The sequence below is a fragment of the Periplaneta americana genome, chromosome 12, assembly GCF_040183065.1.
Source record: "Periplaneta americana isolate PAMFEO1 chromosome 12, P.americana_PAMFEO1_priV1, whole genome shotgun sequence".
Classification (NCBI taxonomy): domain Eukaryota; kingdom Metazoa; phylum Arthropoda; class Insecta; order Blattodea; family Blattidae; genus Periplaneta; species Periplaneta americana.
Window position 1 is genome coordinate 39,239,578 of NC_091128.1, and position 25,536 is coordinate 39,265,113.

Here is a 25,536-nt window from a genome sequence, read left to right on the forward strand (position 1 = left end):
TCTCTGTGATAGATCCAGCAACTAGTGCTTCACAGGTTTGAAGATGTTCTTAAGCCATTTCCTCTTCTTTGTTGTACAGGGGACCATTTTGATTTGTATAGATAGATCCCTAATTTGTTTAGATGTTTTGCTAAATAATCATGTTCTATAATTAGTCTAAATTTTGCTACTGCCATTTTACGGTGTGTTTGTGGAATGATTTCTGGTTTATTGATTAAAATATTCCATTTTTTATCCTTAGCTTGTTTGTGTATAACTTATGTATATTTGTCTTTATATTTATTTTTAATTAGTCTTTTTATAGATACGAAAGGGAATTTCTTAGTTTTAGTATCATTTTCTGGCATTCCTGAATTTTGATTAACATAATTTTATGCGAATTAAGTGCATAAGTTGCTGCCTTAGGATCTGTGAGTATGACAGTTTTTTAATTTGTCTATTCTGTATAAGAGCTGTTGTAACACAATATGAAGCCTTCAATACAGGTTTCGATGTTTCAGATTTTGTAACTGATTCTTCTAATTTCAGTTGGGTGTTAATTGGTTGAAAGATTAAAGGATTTTCTCTGATCATAATATTTTCTTTAGATTGAATAAGATTTTCTCTGTTTTTATGTTTGTAACTTTTGATAGGAAGCTTTCTTGCTTTTTTTAAATTAGCTAGTTGTAATTGTCGTTTTTCCCACTTTGTTATTGGTAATCTTAGCATTTTTTCATGTTGAACTAACGATTGTTCTTCTAGTGTAGACGTATTGAGTTAAGATTTGCATTGCTGTTATTGCTGCTCCAGTTGTTAGCCTTAGAGCCTGGTTTGGCACACTTCTAATGAGTTGCTGTAATTACTGCCTCCCCATTGTAGAGAAGAATTGGCTTGATAAATATTTTGTAAGTTTAGTTCAAGGTCTGTCGATTACTATTCCACTTTCTTTTTAAGATTGAAAATCTTTTGGTGGCTTAATTTGTTATTGCCTCAATGTGATTTTTCCACGATAGTTATGAATCAATAATTTCAAGGTATTTTGTTTGATTTGTTTGTCTTAGGTTTGGTTTACTGTATTGTAGATTTAGTTTTGGCATCGTTTTCTTTAAGCTGAATATTTGGATTTTTGTTTTTGGTTATCAAATTGCTGTTATTCCAACTTTCTAATAAATTTAGAGCATTTTGCATTAAAACCCTGAATTTATTTAACTGTGATGTAGATGTCCACATAACCTTTATATCTGTGTTTGATACAGCTATGGGAAGATCGTTGATAAAAATATTAAACAAGGTTGTATTCAAAACTGCTCCTTGTGGGAGATCCATTTTAATATGTCGGAATTTGGAAATTTAATTATTTGTATTTTGTAGCACAGAAGTGTTTGGGAGAGGAACTGAGTTATCCAATTCAACATATTTTGAATGCCAAGCTTTGTTATTTTTTTCAAGTAATTTATATCTGCATATTATTACATAATAGGGTAATACTGGTAGTACTGTCCATCAATGATGCAATTCAGTAAGAAGATTATAATAGATACTGTATATAAATCAAAGTTAGAATACCTGCCTAATGTGCAGTTCCTGTCAAACTTTCAGAATGGCCCCGAGGTTCACTCAGCCTCCTATAGAATTGAGTACCAGGTCTTTCCTGGGGGTAAAAGGTGGTCAGAGCGTGGTGCCGACCACACCACCTCATTCTAGTGTCGAGGTCATGGAAAGCATGGGCCTCTACCTCCATGCCCCCAAGTGCCTTCATGGCATGTTACGGGGATACCTTTACCTTTTTTATTTTTATTTTTATTATTATTATTATTATTATTATTATTATTATTTTTATTATTATTATTATTATTATTATTATTATTATTATTATTTTTATTAATATTAATAGCGCCCTGGTACTATTTTATTTATGACTCTACCTCTGGTCATAGAGCAAATCTAATTCTTAAAAAAATTATTTGTTTTTCTGCAAACCACTCTTCCACAGTACTTACACTGCTTTATTTAATGAAAACTTCTTTCCTATCATTTTTCCCCCTTCTGGAAATAAGTGGTATCTAAGGGGTCAAATATTAGGAATTGTCAATTCGAAGTCAAACTCGTTAATTTTCTGCCATGCATTTGGGGACTTCTGAGTGGGAACATGTCTTGCAAGAACTGCACACCTTTGCAAATATCACGATGTTTCGTCACAGTTTTACCTTGTTCTAAGTACTCTGTCTTAATTATTCTGTATGTTCCAAAAAAAAAAAAAACTGATGGAAGGACCTTCCTGCTAATTTTTTAATATGAAAATATGTTGAGGCAGGGAGAACCTGTTTCTTCATTCTTAGATTTGTCCTTTGTTTTTGGATCGTGATGGATCTATGTTTTGTTCATAGTTAAAATACAATCCAAAAGGTAGAAGAATCCAATTTAGGGCTTGCAAACACCACACATCCTACATGAACACTTGAAACTGAATGTCCAGTGTGAATTGTTGGACCATTCTTATTCTTCTTAAAAGCAACAGTAACTGGCACTGCATGGTGGACTAGTCCGTGTTTCCACCAATACCTTATCTGGAAGTAGCTCCCCCACATTGAAGGATGTAGTAGGTTCAGGAGTCTGTGAATAACACATTGGACATAACGAATCCATTTCATGGCCATCATGTCACCCAATACCTCAAATGGATTTCTTTTTGTAGGGTAGTGAGATACTGCATATATGCATCTGAAGTGCCTAACATTCCTACCTTACGAGCCTGTATCTGTAATGTGATTGCTGTGGCAACAGTGAACATGTTGGAAAGAATTCAGTTTTAGTGTTATCAGTGCCACTAATGGGTCGCATGTATAGATTTAGTAGTAAATGTTAAATTTTTTAGATGCTCCTGCATCTCGTGCAGTTTCATTTCCCCAGCCTTTCTCTCACGCTTTATGATATTTAAGATATGGGAGGGGAGGTTTGAATGGAACACAGAGTGTATTCATATTGTACAATGAAATGTTACTTAGTCATTACTGAATTGATGCAGAAGTACAAGTTTCCACCAGTACAAAAAAACTTCAAAGTTCCATGTAACCAATATATAGTATAATCTTGTTAATGTGCTCATCAAGGCACTGTGGCCTTAAAGTGTAATGGCAAATGATTTATGAAATGGGGAAAACAATTTAGACATCACTTCATAGGAAACATTTTATTGTGCATTAGTTACAGTGCAAACTGTAAATAAGAGCTCACGTCATATGAAAAAAAAAACTATATGTGTTTGTACTACTATTATGAATGATAACATTTTTATGTATTTATTTATTTATTTATTTATTTATTTATTTATTTATTTATTTATTTATTTATTTATTTATTTATTTATTTATTTATTTAACCTGTTAGAGATAAGGCCATCAGGCCTTCTCTTCCCCTCTACCAGGAGATTACAACTACAATATTAAGAATAAAATTACAATTATAATTACAATTAATATTAAATTTATAAATACAATAAAAATCAAAGTATTAAAAGATTAACTGATTAATAAAGGCTAGACAGTTTATTGTAGAAATTAAGAAAAAAGAATTTTTTTTTTTTTTTTTTTTTTTTTTTTTTTTTTTTTTTTTTTTTTTTACTTCAGGAAAAATTAAACCTACTCTATGTAGTAAGAAAATGCTTAATAAATTTGTTTTTGAACACTGTTAAATTCCGACAGTCTCTGATGTCACTGGGTAGGGTATTCCACAAGCCCGAGAGCGAGATTGTGTATGATGATGAATACGATGATGTCTTATGTGTTGGTATGGCTAGTATGCGGCTATTTTGCGTGTGTGTGAAGAGATTGTGATATGATGACAGGTAACTGAAATGGGAGGCAAGGTAAGTAGATGTAGAGGTGTGAAGGACTTGGAAAAGGAGAAAAAGGGAATGAAAACTTCTACATTCGTTAAGCCATAGCCAGTTTAGAGTTTGGAAGGATGAGGTAATGTGGTCAGCATGACGGACATCACAGTTTCTATGCAGTTCAAGAAACTACAGATAACTTCACTTGATATACAACTAGGAGTAACACTAATGTATTTTTGAAGCACTTTTACTGCTCTGAGAGCTTCTTTTGGTGTAGGGACACTTTCCTCTGCAAATTCAAATTCCTTATCGCTGTCTTCATCTTGGGTGGTAGCGGCAGCATGATCTGCAATCATGTCAACACCACGGATTTCCGAGGTCACTACACCATTGTCAACTGATACAAAATTCTCAATGTTAACTTCCCGTGCACAGGAGCCCTATCCTTTTCACCATCCATTATGAAAGGAGCATTCATTTCACAGGTTGTTATGTCATTTTGCACTGCAAACTCAACAGAATTCAAAGGATGACTAAATTTTACAGAAATGTATTGACAGGGAGACTTTTGAATGTTGTTGTTGTTGTTTTCTAATGCCAGGCGTTTGACTATAAAGTCATTTGACCTCTTGCACTCCAATATTTTTCAAAGATATTATCATGACTAGCCACTGAAGCACAGATTTTGAGGTGTTCCGAATCCATTTCTTGGTTTGAGTTCCACAATGGGCAGTTAGGGGACTGATATATTCCAATTCTATGCAGGTGTTTGGCCAAACAATCATGGCCTGTTGCCAATCTAAATGCAGCTACAGACGATTTTCGTGGTAAATCTGGAATTAACTGTGGATTTTGATGCAGAGAGTTCCATTTTTTCCCTTGGGATTGAGTTATCAAATTTTGTTTGTTGAAGTCTAAGTATGTAGATTTAATAAATCTCTTCACAGAGTAATACGTAGATTTAGTAACAGGTCTGTAAGTAGCAGTGCTGCCCTTCTTTGCTAAAGCATCTGCATTCTCGTTTCCCAGGATTCCACAATGGGATGGTATCCATTGGAATACAATTCTTTTATTGGGTGATATTAATTGAGAGAGCATTTTAGTTATTTCTGCTGTTTGAGATGAAGGTGTGTGTTTAGAGACTATTCATAGAATAGCTGCTTTGGAGTCTGACAATATAACTGCATTTTTAAATTTATTGATGTGGCATAGAAGATTCCTGAGACTTTCACTTATTGCAATGATTTCTCCATCAAAACTTGTTGTTCCATATCTAAGTGACCTATAAAGTGAGAAGAGACACACGTAACACCTGCACCAGCACCTTGTTCTCTGGAGATCAAGGATCCGTCGGTTTATAAATGAAGCCAGTTTTGTGGAGGGTGCCTAATATTAATTGTCTCTAAAGACAATTGTTTCAGTGTTTACTTCTGATTTCAGTATTTCTTCTGTTAAATTTAGATTATATTCTATATTTAATAGAGTTAAATATAGAATATAGAATGTTAAAACCCTTTTATACAAACAAAAGTATTAGTAAGAGCAACTTCCGACAGTGCCCATCATAGGGTTTTTCAGGTAGAGAGTGAAATTTCTTCCTTGCACTTGTGGTGCAGTGCCCTCAATACAGTCACAGCAACATATTTCTTCACCATGCTTTTAAAACATTACAAGTTTCACAATTTATACGGAATTTTTTACTCATTTCCGATCTGGAAAAAAGTGCTACGAGTGGGATTTGGAAGCATTACAAGAGATTAAATTATGCAGAATTGTATATGAAATGTCCGGGGACCATATATAAAAAAGCATAATGACTGGGATAATATTAAAAGTGGGAGCATATTAACAAGGTTTTACTGTAGTAGGTTTTAAGAAATGTCAGTTTGCTTATCATTTAAAACTTTAGTTTCGTAAAACTCAATATGAAATATTTAATATTACCTCATTATATTGCATTATATTGGTTTTATGAAACTATGTCATACAGCTTCATCCACTATCTTCATGAAAATGTTTCCTTTAAAACTTAGCATAAGGGTTATCATAATATTATATACGAGTATGTCCTTTTTTAATGTTGAAATTATGTTTTCTTTGTAGAACACGAAAAGGAAGAGGAAATACAAAGACAACAATAATGTATTTGTGTCTGCTGAAGAATTCTCAGAAATGCTTGATAACATAGGAGCATCTGGTCTCAAAATGTCTGGTTCATCTGCCATGTCAAATAAAGATAATGCAGGTAAATAGTTGTAGTTAGCTTGTTCATTCAATAGATAATTAAACATTGTAAAATTCACGTCAGATTTGACATTTAGTAACATAATCATCTTCATCAACTTCCATGGATTGTAGCTTTTGATGTATTCCATCCTCTCTCATGTGAGGATTTAAATCAGCAATCATGGGATCTGCGTGGCACAAGAAAACACACAGCAAGGAACACGTATGCACTTTCTTGTCAGGTTTGCTGAATTTGTAGTTAAAATACTATTATTGTTATCTTGGTAGTTAGGCTCTCTAGTACTCTGTGCCTTTCCTGTAGCTCTCTGTTTTGCCCTGACTGTTACAAAAACATCGTTTGGTATTTATTTCAAACATGTTCGCACTTAATCAGTTCAAAAAGCGTCCTTCAACAACAGTCTTTCAGTCGATTTGTCCGTTTTTCAAAGACTGGCTGATTGATTTAGAGTGCTTTGATGGATTATGACATAGCATCTTTCATCAGAAGCTACAATTTTGCTACATAGTGTGTTGCATCTGATGTTTTTTTATACTATCATATACAGAGTGTTCGAAAAGGACTAATTACAGTATATGTTCTATATGTGCTCCACAAGCATCCCAACAAATCTCTATCTCATCTCATCATGGATGTATCATAGACCAGTCTCCTATGGTGCACCCTAGGTAATGGTAAATTGGTCTACACACTGGCTTCATATGGGTGAATGACAGTCAAATATTCGTAATTAATTAAAAAAAAAACTTCACACATCTGGAGGACAAAATCGCATGTTGTTTAAAACATGGGTCACAAAGCCAAATGATCTAGTGTGGCACTAATCCTCTATCCTTTGGCATAGATATTCCATGTCTCTAATGTTGATGCTGTAAACCTGTGACTTAACATCCCCAGAAAGCAAAGTCCAGGAGATTCAAGTCGGCGAGCATGGAGCCTATTTGCTGGGATCTCTGCAATCAGTTCAACAGAAAATATTATTAATTGACTAACTAGTGGACTTACTCGTGTTAATTATGTAAGATTTGTCCGGCTTACAGCTGTTTCAGTGCTTACGCACCATCCTTCAACACCTTTCAACAATCGAACACACCCACATAACAGGCAGAGAAATTCGAGATGACGCCGTGATCTAGTAGGCTGTGAGGATGGTGCGTAAGCACTGAAACAGCTGTAAGCCAGACAAATCTTACATAATTAACACGAGTAAGTCCACTAGTTAATCAATTAATTATATTCAGGTATTAAAAGTAGTGTACGCAAGATTCAAAATGGAGAAAATATTATCATCCAACCATACATAAAACACATACTATGATTTTTCTTGTGGTGTGGAACTTCACGGACACTCTGATATATGTGTATAATATTCGGAAATGTCTGACAGGCGACGTAAATATTGCCAGCAGAGGAGGAGAGAAGTAAAATTGCTACTGAACCAATGACAAGCATTACATTTTTAAAAACTGCACATTTTAATGCAGCTTTTGAACAACAAAAGTCATCATATAAACAATCATCGTTTACAGTGTTGCATGTGGATTCAACCTTCAACCAGAGATCTTTGGTAGTAGTAGTAGCAGTAGCAGAGTGGGAACATGTAATTTCAAAATCGTATTGGTCCAGCCGTATATGATGTAACAATACAAACCAGCATAAATGTACAAGTGCACATATTCAACTTAAGTATCAATTACACCAGTTGTGCTCAGTTTTGTAGTTACACCTTCCATTGAGTTTGCAATAACCCGCCAAGCATGGTGATGTATTATGACAAATGATCACCTAGCAGCATTTGTATGCAACCAGTGATGGCTGGTGCAAACCAAAGGTATCATCTTAGACACAAATAATGATCGGCAGCCATAGTCTAAGTCCCGTTCAGAAAACTTTGTGTGCTTTCGTGAGAGATTAGTTTTATGCAGCCAGACAGTTCCAATATTTTGTTGTCAATGTTTCAAATGACTCTTAGGAACACGTAACTGTTACCTCGAAACCCTTAGTCTATGGGTAACATGGCAGTATCATAAAAGAGAGGTTATGACTTATGGTCTGCTTTGTTTTTCCTTTAATTTCTGTGTTTGTTGTTCTTTCTGTCTTTTTTTCACATAATTGTTATAAATATGTGTTACAAGAACTTCAACAATTAAGACAAAAAATCCTTGTTACAACTGTATCCATAAACAGGACTATGTTGGAGAAAGTATGTCAAGAATTTGATTATAGGATTGATGTATGCCTTAAAATTTTGAGAGTTTTTCCTACAATTTATGCAAGTATGTAATTCTTAATGTTCAATTTAAATTGATTAACCGTTGGCAATCCCTGTCATGATGAAGTAAGGAGTTTCATAGGCGACAAACTTACAAAACTTGGGCTGTTGTTTTATTTAGGACCTCAATTTTTTATAATTTTTAACAAAGATATAAATGCAGTCGTGTGAACCAGGTGCTCCCTGAAGTGGACTTAAAGAAATTCATGCTACAGGAGATTGGTCTTTTTTGTGTCATAGAATGTACATTGCAGCAGTGCAAATTAAATAATCCCCATATTCATTCCAGTCTGTTCAGTGGACTGCAAAATATTATACATAATGTGACACGAAACAAATTCAAAATAATGTGTTATTAGGAAGTACGAGGGTTGTTTGGGAAGTTCTCTTAATCACCAACAGAGGTTACCATTAGCGCAACCCGGTTCTCGGGTAATGATTAGTCATCCTTTATGAGTAAACACACTGGTGCATCAGTGCTCTGGATAGAGAGTTGTGGTGCAGATGCCTCTCTATTGTTGTTCCCATATAGTGATTTGTGAAGTTGGAAAAAACCGAGATTCAAGCAATGATAAAGTATTTCGTAAAGAAGGATAGGAAATCAAATGCAATTCATGCCGATTTTAAGAACTCTGGGGAACCCTGCTCCTTCATATTCAACTGTTGTCAAATGGACTGACGAGTTTAAATTTGGTCGAGAGAGCTTAGAAGATGATTTGCATAGTGGTCAGCCAAGATGTGTCACTACCCCAGAAATTATTGCAAAAGTGCACGAAATGGTCTTGGAGGATCGCCGACTGAAAGTGCGAGAAATTGCTGAAGCTGTAGGGATGTCATCTGAATGGGCATATCACATTTTAACTGAAGAATTGGCTATAAAAATTATTTGCTAGATGGGTGCCATAACTGTTAACACAGGATCAAAAACGCATCAGAACAATATTTGGTCTGTTTTCAGAAAAACCAACAAGACTTTTTGCCCAGTTTGTGACCACAGATGAGACATGAGTTCACTACTCTATCCCAGAGACAAAATAACAGTCAAAACAGTGAAAAAATATTGGTTCTCCACTCCCCAAATAAAGCAAAGGCAATACGGTTGGCTGGAAGGTCATGGCATCAGTTTTCTGGGATGCAAAAGGGATTCTGTTGATAGATTATCTTCCCAGTGATCAAACAATTACAGTACAATACTACGCTAGTCTCCTGGACCAACTACAGCAAAAGATACGCGAAAAAAAGGCCAGATTTAGCAAGGAAAAATGTCCTATTCCATCCAGACAATGCACGCCTGCACACATGTGTCGTTGCCATAGCATAAATACATAAACTGAGATACAAATTTGCCACTTTCGCCTTATTCACCTGATATGGCTCCATCAGACTTCCATCTCTTCTCTAACCTCAAAATTTTCCTTGGTGGACGGAGATTCTCTTCACACAAAAAACTAATAGCTGGAGTTGACAAGTATTTTGCAGGTCTGGAGGAATCTAATTTTCGAGATGGAATAAAGGCATTAGAACATCGATGTACAGGGAGACTACACTGAAAAATGAAAATAATGAGGTGCAGTTGTCAAAAAAAAAGTAGCCGCACTCATGAACAGTGAACATTTTCTAAGTTCATTTCAGGTTACGGCGATGTTACATGATGCATATCTTTGTAGAAACAGTTCCAGAACTATGAAATTATTCCATATCTGCGTCTCGTAGACCAGCGGTAGAGTGCTTGCTTAATGATTCGAAGGTTGTGGGTTCAGGCCTTCTTCAAGTTTTCATTTTATTTTTTAATTGTTCTTTAGCGATATAAATAATATTCAAATCATCATTTATATTCTATTATCGTTCTTTATTGATATCAAGTTATTTATATTTTGTTATCATTCTTTTAGCAATATAAATAATATTCAAGTTATAATTTTTTCTATTCTGTTATCGTTCTTTAGAGATATAAATAATATTCAAGTCATCATTTGTATTCTGTTATCATTCTTTAACGATATGAATAATATTCACAAAGTCAACCTGGTTGGCGAGTTGGTATAGCGTTGGCCTTCTATGCCCAAGGTTGCGAGTTCGATCCCGGGCCAGGTCGATGGCATTTAAGTGTGCTTAAATGCCACAGGCTCATGTCAGTAGATTTACTGGCATGTAAAAGAACTCCTGCGGGACAAAATTCCAGCACGCCTGGCGACGCTGATATAACCTCTGCAGTTGCGAGCTTCGTTAAATAAAACATAACATTTATAATAATATTCACGTTTTTTATATATTCTATTATTGTTCTTTAGCAATATAAATAATATTCAAGTTATCATTTATATTCTGTTTTCGTTCTTTAGCATTATAAATAATATTCAAGTTATTTATATTTTTTTATTGTTCTTTCGCAACATAAATAATCTGTATTTTATGTAAGTAATTATTATAATACAAATAACCATTTTTCTTTGTAAAATAGATTACTTTATTTAAATAATTAAATACATATTATATAATATCTTATATTAAACCGATATGTGTCATTCATATTCTGTTATCGTTCTTTAATGATACTGTATAAATAATATTCAAGTTATTTATATTCAATTATCGTTCTTTAGCAATATAAATAACATAAATTTAATATTAGTTTTGGAACAATACAGTTGCATAATACTGGTGTTAGTTTTTCTTTTTATATTATTACATTATACTATATTGAACCACAATAAAATGAAAAGGAGTGACTCCTTTTCATTTTATTGTGACATCTAAATTCCGACGTTCTTCCACTGAGCTATGAGGGCACAAGTGTGGAAACATTTGCGGAAAAATTGGCCCAATCTCCCTTCAAGATTTTCTGATGATTTGTAGAAGCTAGTCCAGGATGCGGGGGGCAAAGGCTAATTGGGATTTCCCAGTCTCTGATTGGGTCAAACATTCTGATAGAACTAATATTTAACCCTTGCGGTGAATTTCGATGAAGTCCGGTAGGCCCAGTTAGTCAAATCCACTCTCCTCATCTCCATGCTTGGGCCCCCTGAGATCTAACAAGATGCGAAAGAGACTGTGGTGTGCGGAAAGCAATGGGAAGCATTTATCCTTCCCAAGAAAAACTGCAAACAAAGGAAGCTTTTACTAGAAAAAGGAGCATCTTCTGCGGACCTCTGGAAAAAGAATTAAGGAAGAGACTAGTGAAGTGCTTTGTGTGGAGTGTGGCATTATATGGAGAAGAAACGTGGACATTACGACGAAATGAAGCGAAATGAATAGAAGCATTTGAAATGTGGATGTGGAGAAGAACGGAGCGTGTGAAGTGGACAGACAGAATAAGAAATGAAATTGTGTTGGAAAAAGTGGGTGAAGAAAGAATGATGCTGAAACTGATTAGAAAGAGAAAAAGGAATTGGTTGGGTCTCTGGTTGAGAAGATAATAGACGAGTTTAGGATATGTGGATCATATGCGGAGACTAAGAGGAAGGCAGAAAATAGGAAAGATTGGAGAATGCTGGGTTTGCAATGAAAGACCTGCCCATGGGCAAAACATGTATGTATGTCCAGAATGCCTGGAATATCGTGTCTAAGAACAGTTGCTATTTGCAAAGCTAGTCGATTCCATGACCACTCGACTGCAAGATGTGATCGAGATAAGAGGAAGATAGACTAAATATTGAATCGTGGCTTTTTGTTTTTGAACGCTTAATTGTTTGAATGTTCTAAGGCTGACACCAGTAAGTTTGTTTTGTTTATGCCATGAAAGATATTTTTGTTGAGAATAAAATCTTTTTTCTTTCCATTTGCAGCCACAATGTCATAATGATAAAGTCATGGCATAATACATTCATGAACCTGATGTTAATTACGAAAATAATCGTAAAAGATAAAGGAGCAATTATGTATATTTTGTCTTTCTTCTCTTAAAAACAAAACAAAAAAAAAGAACATACAAAGCATGAGGTTGTATTCGAACGCAGAATCTCACGAATAAGAGGCCGGAATGCTACCATTACGCTCTCAACTAACACACAGAATACTTTAATTATAACTGTAAATATCAGGCAATGTGGTCCAACAACATGTAACATCGCCTGTCTCTTTTGTTTCTTTTGACAACTGTACATTGTTACTTTTTATTTCATTCCGAGAACTTTTCAAATTACCCTCATAGACTACTGGAAAACAAATCCATCAAATTTATCAAATTACTCATCGTCATCCTCCAAGTGTAGATGTCTGAAATCAAGAATAATATCAGTCATTGCTATTGTGAGCTGATCCTTCAAATTATTATCATCTGTAAGTCTGGATCTCGATTTTGATTTAACCAGCTTCATCTGCGAAAAAAAAACTGTTCGCATATGTAGGTGGAGCCAAACATTGATGTAATTCTCATACCGAAACTATATAGATTTTGGTACATATATTAATTTACAAAGTTATTTATATACAGGTTGGTCAGAAGTCCCACACCACCTAAATAACTTTTGAAGCATGTGGTTCAGTGATATGAAACTTGGTGTGTGGGGAGAACCATATACTAAGAACTCAATAATGGTATTACCGAGTTTTTTCTACTTCCGGTTTAACCGGAAGTAACTGCAACTCTCTTATTTTAAATGGAACATCCAATATATTTTTTTATTTTTGAATAATGCTCATTAAGAGCTTTTCAAAAAGTACTCACACTTGACACTCCTGTACAAATTCAGTGTTGTTGAATCAAGAAAACAGAAAAGTGTATCGAATATTAAAATAATAAAATACTCCTTCCTTAACAAAAACAAAACAAAGCTAGCTCACCTTCTAAATTCTGTGTTCGAAGTGGTAGCCCTCAGCTGCTTGACAATGTGCCAGTCGATCACAGAAACCATTTAAGGAATGATTTAACCAGGCTTTAGGAATATCTTGCATCACTTTCATTATTCGATGCTCCAGATCTGATATATTCTCGATATATATTCTCAAATGGCCCCACAAAAAGAAGTCCAAAAGCGACAAATCTGAGGATTTAGCTGGCCACTCTATGTGATCTCTCCTACCAATCCATCGTTGTGGAAAAACCTGGTCTAAATGCTCACGAACATTCTGTCCATAGTGAGCTGGAGCTCCATCTTGTTAGAAAAAGATGTCATCTCTGGGTAGATGATGGTTGACTGGATGTGGAAACAAGTTTGCGATGGCCGATACCACTTGATTTTGAAGCAAATCCAAGTATCTATTAGAATTTAGCATTTCTCTAAAGGAGAAAGGACCAATAATAAGGTCACCAATAATACCAGCCCAAACATTAAGATTCTGTAGATGCTGCGTGTGGTTCTCCTCCATCCATTGTGGATTTACGTCTGCCCAGTATCAGGAATTGTGTCTCTTGACAAATCCATTGAGGCAGAATGTAGCTTCATCTGAGAATACAATTTGTCTAAGAAATGCCAGATTGTTCTTAATGCGCTCCATCATTAATTCACAAAACTGCATTCTTCTGTCAGGATCATCCTCTGAAAGTTCCTTCAGAAGTTGAATTTTATAAGAATGTTGTTTGGCACTTTTAAGGATTTTCATTACGGAACTTTGGCTTATATTAGATTCTAACGCCAAATTTGTAGTAGGGCCTAAATACTTTTGGATTTTCTTGCATATGGAGAATGTCCAATGAAGTATTATCATCAGTTGCATTAGAATCACAGTCTAGTAGATAAAGTCACGAAGCTCAATACGTAGGGGATATGCATCCATAGATAGTTGCTAACCACTAGGATCGCTACTATCGCCTCATCACAGACAATGTGAAATAGTACGGCACAACTCAAGCTTCGTGACAGTACATAGTAGACTGTGCTAGAATGTCAGACTCAATTCCTTAAATAAGATGTCTGTATCAATAAATATGTTTTGATGGATATAAACAATGGACAATCAAATTACAGTAAACAAAAGAAGCGTTTTACCCATATTTGATGGATATGAACAAAGGACAGTCAAATCACTGTAAACAAAAGAAGCGTTTTACTTGTATTATTCGTTAGACCTACACTTTTCTGTTTTCTTGATTTAGCAACACTGAATTTGTACAGAAGTATCAAGTGTGGGTACTTTTAGAAAAGCTCTTAATGAAGAATATTCAGAAATAAAAATATATATTGGTTATTCCATTTAAAATAAGAGAGTTGGAGTTGGAGAAAAAGCTCAGTAATACCATTATTGAGTTCTTACTATATGGTTATCCCCACACACCAAGTTTCATGTCACTGAACCACATGCTTCAAAAGTTATTTAGGTGGTGCGGGACTTTCAACTAACCTGTATATCCAAGCCAACAAAATCAGTACATATACTTTTGGTGAAAGTGTAATTTTGTAGATGGATAACTTCTCTCTGCAAATCTAATCAAACATAACAAATACGTATTCTTCTAAGCAGGTCTCGTAAGTGAAAAAACAGTACCTATTATCCAGACAAGCTATGTCATTGCTTGGGAGACTGCTAAAACTAAAAGCCATATGGAAAAATATCTTTGTTTCTTCCTTTTATATCTAGTTTATTTTGTATTGTTTTAAAAACACATAATATATGAGACTCATTGATGGGGTGATGTGACATAGGCCTACATTAAGAATAATTTATTGTGTCAAAATGTTACGTTTCAACTGATTAACTTTATCTATCCTACGAGATGCTACTGGGTATACAATATTGCATATGATAAACATTTTAGTCAACCCATGAGGGCATGGTTTCAAAGACTCGAACCAGACTTTGTCAAGTTCTACTTGTGCTCCATTTACCCATAGCTGAATTAAACCGAGACCAATTGAGAGTAGTCAGTGACTTAATTACCAATGCCCAGCATTGGGAACTAACAGACTTTTTTTTTGTAACATTATGAGTTAAACATATTTTTTTTTCCCCCAGGTGAAAAGCAATTAAAATGGGAAGCTGCCCGAGACTTATGGATTTCTAGAGGTGATCACTCAAAGAGAAAGCAAAAAGGCAAGAAGAGATGGCATAGCCAGAAGAATAATGAACAGAAGGCGAAAAGAAGAAGGAAGAAATAATTTTATGTAACAAGTATTGTGTATAGGATTTTTTAAAATATGAAAGTTGAATAAACAAATTATTGTTCTTGAGTAGTTGTTTATAGTCATTGCCCTCATGACAGTTCTAATCAAGCTCTTTCTCTCTTCTTTTATATTACCTAGTATGTGCGTCAATTAAAATTCACTTCCTTTTCTGCATATTAACTGCTCATCTAAGTGGCTATTGCCCTTTCATGGTTTTATTATTTCTAATTTCTCTTCAATTTATCTGCAGTTTTCTTAAGTCTACTAAGCACTCATAGATTATTTTCTTCCAGTCCCACTGCCACAAATTCCTTTACCGCTTGTATACCTTCTAGTAATAAAATTCTCTTTTTATTGTGATTTCATTTGGTTGATGGGCCTTCAGTGTGTTGTTCTGCAATTAGTGGTTTTATAAATTAGGTCCAGTAATTCAGTTGATGACTATACCCTTTGTAATCAAGAGTCTGCAGAAGTTCTTGAACTATTTGAGTTCTAGAATCCCTTATCACATTAACTTTATATGTTTGCTTAATAAAAGGTAAGATAATCATTTTATGTTTATAACTTATTTATTTTTTGCTTTACAAATTATTTTAAATTCAAGTTTAGTTTAACTTTGCAAATTTAGCTTTGTTAAGACCAATAATAAAAAGTTATAATTGGAACAAATTTAAATTAAAATTGAGATACATTTATTGTTAGGATTGCATGGTATTATATTCTATTTTTTTTCATAATTCAAATTTTAGTTTGGAAACTCACTTGCAGACCCGTGACAAATAGCACTCGGATCCCCAGGGCACTGTTTCATAAAGCTGACAAGTCCTACAATCATGACATTCTACAAATAGGCCTATGTCAGAATATTGTAGCATGCGTTTTCTGACAATTCTTACCTGCTTTGAGAAATACAATTTGTGAATTATCAACAGTATTTCATAAACATGACAATGATAGATGAAGTATGTGTAAACATGTAACATCAATAGCAAATTATTTTTTCTTAGTTTATATTTTTATAAAATTAATCGATATGAGATGAGTTTATTGGATGATCTGTAATGCACGCCATTATTAAATTTGTTAAAATTAATAATCACTATTAGAAATTCAATTATGAATAGTGAGAAAATTACAATTAATTCTAAATTTGACTAAGAAAGCAACGACATACCTGTCAACAAATGCAGCCTCATTTTCAAAGGAAGCATCTGTTTTTTGTATCAAGGACCCAACGATAATCCCATCAACTCTTGGCAAATGGCTGTTCTCATAAAGAGCTATGGAATGATTTCGATAAGCAACATGCATCAGCAGTTAAGTGATACTGAGCTCCATTTCCCATCCAGTGTAAGAACACATAATTATTTCGGATCAAGTGTTTCATTTCATTTCGTTTTGTGCAGCAAATCGCCTATTTTGCTCATATTTTCAGCTGATATCTTGCTAATACGAAATTTTTCCATGAATACAAACTCACTGAAACTCTAATTTAGATTTATCCTTTCTTTAAAAACCTTATTCCTGCTTGGTTCCCTATCTTCATTGCTTTCTCTACTGCTGCAAGTATTGAGCTTGACTGACTTACTTACAGCTTTTAAGGAACCCAGAGATTCATTGCCGCCCTCACATAAGCCCGCCATCGGTCCTTACCCTGAGCAAGATTAATCCAATCTCTACCATCATATCCCACTTCCCTCAAATCCATTTTAATATTATCCTCCCATTTACGTCTCGGCCTCCCCAAAGGTCTTATTCCCTCCAGCCACCCAACTAACACTATATGTGTTTCTGGATTCGTCCATATATGCTACATTCCCTGCCCATCTCAAACGTCTGGATTTAATATTCGTAATTATGTCAGGTGAAGAATAAAATGCATGCAGTTCTACGTTGTGTAACTTTCTTCATTCTCCTTGTAACTTCATCCCTCTTAGCCCCAAATATTTTTCTTAGCACCTTATTCTCAAACACCATTAACCTCTGCTCCTCTCTCAAAGTGTGAGTCCAAGTTTCACAATCACACAGAAGAACTGGTAATATAATTGTTTCATAAATTCTAACTTTCAGATTTTTTGAGAGCAGACTGGATGATAAAAGCTTCTTAACTGAATAATAACAGCTGCGTTTAATTTCCTTCTGATTATCGTTTATATTTGTTACTGTTGCTGCAAGGTATTTTAATTTCTTCACCTCTTCAAAGAATAAATTTCCAATTTTTATATTTTCATTTCGTACAATATTCTGGTCACGAGACATAATCATATACTTTATCTTTTCAGGATTTACTTCCAAACCTATCTCTTTACTTGCTTCAAGTAAAATTCCCGTGTTTTCCCTAATACTTTGTGGATTTTCTCCTAACATAGTCACATCATCTGCATAAACAAGGAGCTGATGTAACCCATTCAATTCCAAACCTTCTCTGTTATCCTGGACTTTCCTAATGGCATATTCTAGAGCAAAGTTAAAAAGTAAAGGTGATAGTGCATCTCCTTGCTTTAGCCCACAGTGAATTGGAAAAGCATCTGACAGAAACTGGCCTATACAGACTCTGTTGTACGTTTCACTGAAACACATTTTAATTTATCGAACTAGTTTCTTGGAATACCAAATTCAATAAGAATATTATATTAAACTTCTCTCTTAACCGAGTCATATGTCTTTTTGAAATTTATGAATAACTGATGTACTGTACCCTTAAACTCCCATTTTTTTCCAATATCTGTCGAGTACAAAAAATCTTATCAATAGTCGATCTATTATGCCTAAAACCACACTGATGATCCCCAATAATTTCATCTACGTTCAGAGTTAATCTTCTCAAAAGAATATTGGACAAAATTTTGTACGACGTCAACAAAAGTGATATTCCTCGAAAGTTGCCACAGTCAGTCTTGTCCCCATTCTTAAAAATAGGTACAATTATGGACTCCTTCCATTGTTCTGGTACAGTTTCCTTTTCGCAAATAGCAAGTACAAGTTTATAAATTTCGCTAGGTAATGCGCTTTCACTCTTGTACTGTTATTGCAAGTTATCTTGAACTTCCTGAGTGGGGACAGAGGGGCAGAGGGAAGGAAGTGCGTAATGTGGGTGGAGCCAACTGAGTTGTTTGCGCATGCTCCACATCATAATGTCTTGTCAAGAAACATAGAGCTATTTCCTTCACTGCGTACCAGTAGTGTTAACATGGAGCAGCAACCACAGGGTAGTAATTATGGTGAAATCACACCACCACGAAGAAAAAGTAACGCTGTTATCCACAGCGGAGAAAGAGAAATTATCGCAAATATAATTAAGTGTTGCGAGGAAGAAAAATTAAACAAATGTTTGCTGGAACCTCTTGATAAAGAATATGAGAGAGCGGCTAAATACTCTGGCAAAAGTATTAGTTCCATGAAGAGAATTAAGAATAATATTGAATTACAACCGATTGAACCTCGCACTATGCCGAGAAAGAAAAGGTATGTAATGTTTAGAAATTATTGCTATAATAGTTATGTACAATAGTGTGTGTACTGTGAGCGACATAATGAATTACTGTTGTAAGTTATTATTTTGTTAGAGTTCTGCAAAACATATTATTTCATTTCAGAATTAGGACTTGTGTAAAGTTGAAGTGGATGACTTCGATCAACATGTCATTCGGGATACAATAAAAAATTCTATCCTGTTCAGAAAGTAGTACCTATGATTAAGAAGATAATTCCGAATGGATGATGCCATTGACGAAATAATAATAATTAATTTTGGACCAAGCGTTGAAGATGATGACGATGATGGCAGTAATGATAGGGTGATGGATTATGTATAATTGTAAATTAATGTAAATTCAAATATTGTAAAATATTGTTATAAATATGTACATATCAGCTGTAGGTGTAAGTCATGTAGGCCTATATAATATATAGACGTAGCTGTAGTAACTCCTCCATTGCCGGTCCCCAGCCCGGATGAGAGAGGAATGAACACACGATTATATTTAAATACTTACTCATTACAGGTTAATTATAACCTGCCACGAAGCCATGTTCTCCTCTCAAAACCGGAGTGTCATGAGATGATGATGATGTCTGTAGTGAACCAAGTCCTTTTACAGCAGAGAGCCGTAAAGTGAAAGAACCAACGTTTTCTGAAAAGAGTCACTTTACCCGAGGGAGGGGCATCCTTGCCGTGCCGTTATGTTGATGAGTACATGCCGTACCGAGCAGTTCAAAAGACAGACTTAGGGGATGTAAGGTTCAAGATAACTTGCAATAACAATATTAATTCTGCTGGAATTTTATCGATACCTGGAGACTTGTACTTTTTTAGATTTTCTATCGCAATTTCGACTTCTGAAAGTGTGGGTTCGGTATAAATGGCTCAGCAGTTTGTATTTAGATTTCGTCCTGATCATTTCTATTTGGCCTATGTATATTTAGTAGTTGCCCAAAATAGTTTTTTCTTTTGTTCAGGATTGAATGAGAATCTGCAAGCAAGTCACCATTCTCATCCTTGACCCCTTGCCTTATATCCATTCTTAAATTCCTTTATGCCCTTATATAAATCTCTAATGTTTTTATTCTATTTGTTTCTACCTCATTCTGTTTTTCCTTCAAGTAATCCCTCTTTTTATTCCTAAATGTATGACTTGCTTCCCGACTTCCATTGAAATAAATATCTTTATTCGTCTCAACTGGATCCTGTAAGAATTTCAATTTTGCCTGTTTCCTTCTTTCTACTGCTGTGCAACAAACTTCATCGAACCATGGTTTCTTTTTCTTAGTTTCATAATAACCTATGTTCTGCTCAGCTGCAATTTTGATATTATCTCTGATATTTTCCCACACGCTATTAACATCTAACTTTTTCTCAACTTAGTCGGAACTTCCTAAAGTGGCAAACCTATTCGAAATAGGACCTGATAGTGTTACTTAGTTTCCTCGTCCTTTCATTTCAGAATATTGAATTTACTAATATTAACTTGCTCTACTCGCTTGACTACTGATAGTATTTCTCTTAATTCTCCAATTACCAAATAATGGTCAGAATTACAGTCTGCCCCCCTGAAAGTTCGAGTGTCTGCTGTACTAGTATGTCTCTGTTTATCTATCAAGATGTGATCTATTTGTGTGTCAATCCACCTGGAAAAGCCCAAGTATATTTATGTATATCCTTATTGGGAAATGTTGTACTTTTGACAATTAAAATTTTTGATGTCTCAAAGTTGACTAACCTAACTCCAGTGTCATTACTAGTTACCTGTAGCTCTCAATAGTCGGTTTAACCACTTCCCTGATTAACCTGAGTTAACTTGGGTTGCTGACTTCCGTTAAAATTTATTAACCCGAGTTAACTCATGTGAGTCCCATTTTCGCTGCTAAGGATTATTATCCGGAATATATACGTTTCCATCATTTCATTAAGCTTTTCCTGACTAGATGGCTACAGAAGTTAGTGATATTGCTACATCTGGTGGTGGGATTCCTACGTTTGGTATATGATATCTGAAGGCAAGAAGACACCGTTTGACTATTGAATGGTGATAATTCGTAAGATTTTCGAAAAATACACCCCGAATGGCAGGATGGCCAGGAAAATTGCCCAACCCACTTCGGCTTACAGGTAGACATTTTCCAGAAGTTATTCCACGAACTCTGAAGAAGAACAACCCAACCAGGCAGGATTTCATGTGTAGTATTGTGAGAGACTCAAGATACAAACAAATTCGACACAAGAGCAGATACTACTGTCCGGAATGCAATGTGCCACTGTGCGTAATACACTGTGAGTCTGTCACATGACAAGCAGGGCTGGGCAAAATACTAACATCCAAGTATTTGAAATACAAATACAAAATACTTCAAAGAATAGTATTTGAAATACAAATACAAAATACTTTAAAAAAATTAACCAAAATACATTTGTACTTCAAATACTCAAAATACATTTGTATTTCAAATACTCTATACAATATATAAAGAAATAAGAACATTACTGAAAATCTAAAATATTATATTAACGTCAAAAGTATTTTTATTTCGAAGTTTTATATAAACACTGTAACTGAACACTAACTATGCTACATATGAATAATTACTGCTCTCTTTCAAAACAACAGTTTCTCAAAAAGTTCATCAGATGAGGATCCCTTTGCTGGTGAATGAATAAATCCTGCAAAACAGAACAGTCTTTCTACAGGTGCAGAAGAACACAAACTTGTATTATACTTTATAAAAGCCTGTTTGACTGTTGGGTAATTCTCTGGAGTGCACAGGGTTGTCCCGTTGCCATTGAAGAATTGTATGAGCTCATACTCCGCAGTAGACACGTTCTTTTCTTTTTGCTTTTCAAAGTCTGTTGTACGTAAAAATTGTTTTCATCGTCTGAACTGACCAAAAGTGTAGCAGAGAACTGCTCAGCTGATTTCACACATATTCTATATCCTCTTCTTATCATTTGGTGAGCCAGTGTCAGGTAGCCATCTCATCTCAAATGATGGATGGAAGCAAGCTGCCAAAATAGCTCAATTTGTTTCTGGGGTCAGATCAAACATTGCTTTAAATCTAGATGAAAGCGAACTTATTAGGATTGGAGTTACTTAGAATAGATGGCGTAGATTGCTAGATAACAGAATATGTAACCTGTTTTTGAGAGAAATTAATGTGGGCAAAAGTTGGCCGTAATAGCACATCTTCTCATTTTGTATTAAATCAAGGGCTACGGCAGTGGGTTTCAGGACTGCACAGTATTCTTCAAAGTACTGAAACTCAACACCTTTGAAGGTTGACAATCCCAGTTTTTCGCATATACTGTTTATATCATGTCTGAATTGCAATATTTGAGTGATTGAGTCATAAAGAGAATTCCATCGAGTTGGGCAAGGAAACTTTAATGAATATTTCAAGACATCTGATATAAATTCTAAGGATTTGGGTCTCCTAGACGCATTCCATAATGCTGAACATTTAGCAAGTGATGGATCCTTGATGCTGTTGGAGATTTCTTTATGACATTAAGGAAATCAGTCGTGGCAAGAAAACTAAGTGTATGGCTAGCACATCTGAAATAGGTAGGCAAATAAGACAAAGTTCATTCTTCAAATCCAAATCTTGAAGGACAAGGAGAAGAAGAAGAACAACAAGAACAAGAAGAAGAAAGTATTTTGAATATTTGAAATACAAAATACATCTATTTTATGTATTTAAATACAAAATACTTTCGAAATTCCTTAAAAATTACAAAATACAAATGTGTTTCAAATACTGCCCAGCCCTGCTCTGAATAACTGGATCACTAATGGCCTTTATTTCTTTAGGTAAATATCGAGACAGATTCATCAGTTTCCAGAGATGACGTGAACCTTCTGTTGATTTTGGTTTCATTTTAATAGAAAACCAGACTGGTTAATAACATACGTTGCAAGTATTATGAGTTTCTCAGAAGGTTTTTCTTACTGATATAGAGTCTCAATATCCTGCTTGCTGTAGTCAACCATCTGGAATGAAGGACTGGTCCTGGCTTCCTTGGCTATAATTCTGTGGAACAGACATCAGTTGATATAACTTGACATACATCATTCAGGTATTTCTGGTGTGTACTTAGATCAGATATTACTTCTTAAACTATGTGTGGGAAATTCTATACCTTTATACGATTATATTTTATAAGAGGAATATCTTCACATTTCTTTATTGCTTTCCCAATTGGTCCAGGCAGAGACGTTGGGTTTACTGTGTTACCAACTATTCTGTGAAATGTCTTAAGGCTAGGTGATTATTATGAAGAAGACAAAAAAACCATTGCGAAGGCCAATTTAGTTGCACTTCCAATAGACGTATGACTCCACCTTTGACTCCAGTATTTACATTTGTTCCATCGCATTCTATTACTTTGAGGTTTTCTAAGAAAATATTCTGTTTATGGAAAAATTATAAAATCTCTTGTAAGATACCTTTTTATTCGCCGCTTGGAACTATAATGTGACCTATGTATCTTGAATCTGGTTCTTGAACAAGTATGTAATGATCTTCCAATTGAGTAGATGCATGGAATTTGTAACCCTTCTTAATTTGAACTGTTTTAAGACCTTTTCTTCCAGCGAAGTACAACCCATTAAGAGGGCGGGAATTTTCAGCAAATCTTCCATAGCTTCCTGTCTAAACTTCTTCCTTTCTCTGCGTACTTTACTACGATCGATGACATTACTTGTCTCACCATCATATCCAACACCAATGTCTTGCAAAAGAGCACTACCAATAGAGGCAGCTGCTCGATGTGAAAGGCCACGCCTTGCCATGTTTGGAAGATGCAATCTCATTTGATTTTTTTTATTCTGGTTATTGGTTTAATTCTACTTTTATTTCCTTCCTCGTCTTCTAATCCTGAAATGTTTTCAGATGCAATACTTAACGGATATTCTGTTGACACTCACCTCCAATCTCCTTTGTTCCTTCACCTTTCGTTTCTCGTTTTTCTTAATATGCCAGTCATTTTAAGGTCTATACCACCAATTACCATTTTCTTCATGGTTGTCTGGTCAACAATGAACTCTCGCTCATTACTTGGAATCTTCTTGTCTTTTGGACACTTGCACTTTGAAAAGTCTATACATTTGCAAAAGGCAACATGAATTAGTAGTTTTGCAGTAGTTTTCAATTTTAGTTTGTAATTCATATCACTTTCTCTACCTTTGAATGGTTTCAATATGTTTCTGTATTTATTGTGTAATTGAATGATGTTTGAACTACACGTTTGTGAGAAATGTGAGGAATAGATGCTTTCCTCCACATCTTCTCAACATCTACGGAAACTATTTCTGCAATATCACTGATGTCTGGTTCTTTCGAATGAATATCAAGTTTCATGTTCCATCTCACAGTTAACAGTTCCTCAGTACATCAGCACTGGTGGGAAGAACATTTTCTGATATTTTTGGTGGAGTGTCAGATAGGCCTATTGAGCATTCTGTTGTGCTCCTTGTACCTGAGGTACCCTTACCCCTTTCCAATATCTCGCTGCGACTGTGATCCATATCCTCTCTCAAGCTGAAAATGAGATAATATAATCAATTAAGTAATAAGAATGAAACAAAAGCTCATTTTTCTTATTTTTAGCTTATAAGGAAATTTTTAAGCCTCTGGGGCGCATCTAAATATTAAAATAAATCCAAAAAATTTCGTACACGATCATTTCACATTAAATGACAACTTTTGAAAACCCTGCCGAATTTAAATTCTGAAATTAATTTTTTTTCACTCCGCCCTAATGTAGAGGCCTGTCTTATGTTAACTAATCCACCAAAAACTCAATTTTGAAAATTTTGCAGTTAGCAAGTTTTGCAAAAACGGTCCTCATTTAGGCCTACCAATGCATTTTTTCTTCTACTTCAGTTACATTTTCTTCACCCATTATCTGTTCTCCATCTGTTAGCTCTTTAAAATAATTCCTACATATATTTAAAATTTCGTTAAAATCATTGGTGATTTTCCCATTTTTTTCTCCGCATGTCGAAATCCTGGACTTAAAATCTTTTCTTATATTATTAATTTATAGAACTTTCTAGACCTAGACTTTTCTTGGGAGTTCTTTTATTAGTTTAAAATAATCTTCATATAGATTTTCTTCTTCTTTCGACGTATTTTCTTCTCTTCCCTTCTTTTCTCTCTATACCTTTCTTCTAAGTTCCTTGTGTAGTGTTTCTGTATCATTTCTCGATATGCTATATTCTTTCTTTTAGTTGCTTCTTTGCATTCTTCATCATACCAGTCACTTCTATTTCTCCTATGCACCTCTCCTAATACTTCGTCAGCTGTTATGAGAATATCTTGGTTTAATGTTAACCAATTGCCTTTATTTATTTCTTCCCTGTATTCGGTATTTTGTAATCTGTTTTTTCAGTGTATCTTTAAATTCTCTCGATCTTTAAGTTTAACTTCATATTTTTTGTTTTTCTTCTATTATGATATGTGCTATTTCTACTGTGAATCTTTGCCAATACTAAATAGTAGTCTGAGTCTGTATTGGCTCCTCTAAAGTTCCTTGCATCCATTAGATCACTGCGATATTTACTGTCTATTAGAATATGGTCTATACTCTGTCTGGTTTAATATTGTGGCACTAGTCTGGATTGTTCTGGTTGCCTCAGGAGCATGCGCGCGCATCGAGCAGGAAGGAAGGCGCGGT

The 25,536-nt window shown here is 34.8% G+C and overlaps 1 protein-coding gene across 2 annotated transcripts in view; it reads left to right on the forward strand.

The window, feature by feature from the left end:
• Noc1 (Nucleolar complex protein 1) overlaps positions 1–15,434 on the forward strand; it is an 88,389-nt gene extending 72,955 nt beyond the window's left edge. For both annotated transcript variants that reach the window (XM_069841123.1, XM_069841124.1), the window contains exons 15-16: positions 5,915–6,056; positions 15,220–15,434. In XM_069841123.1, the coding sequence (XP_069697224.1) occupies positions 5,915–6,056; positions 15,220–15,362 (285 nt within the window). In that variant the 3' untranslated portion in view covers positions 15,363–15,434. The remainder of the gene's footprint in view (positions 1–5,914; positions 6,057–15,219) is intronic.
• Positions 15,435–25,536: the final 10,102 nt, after the last annotated feature.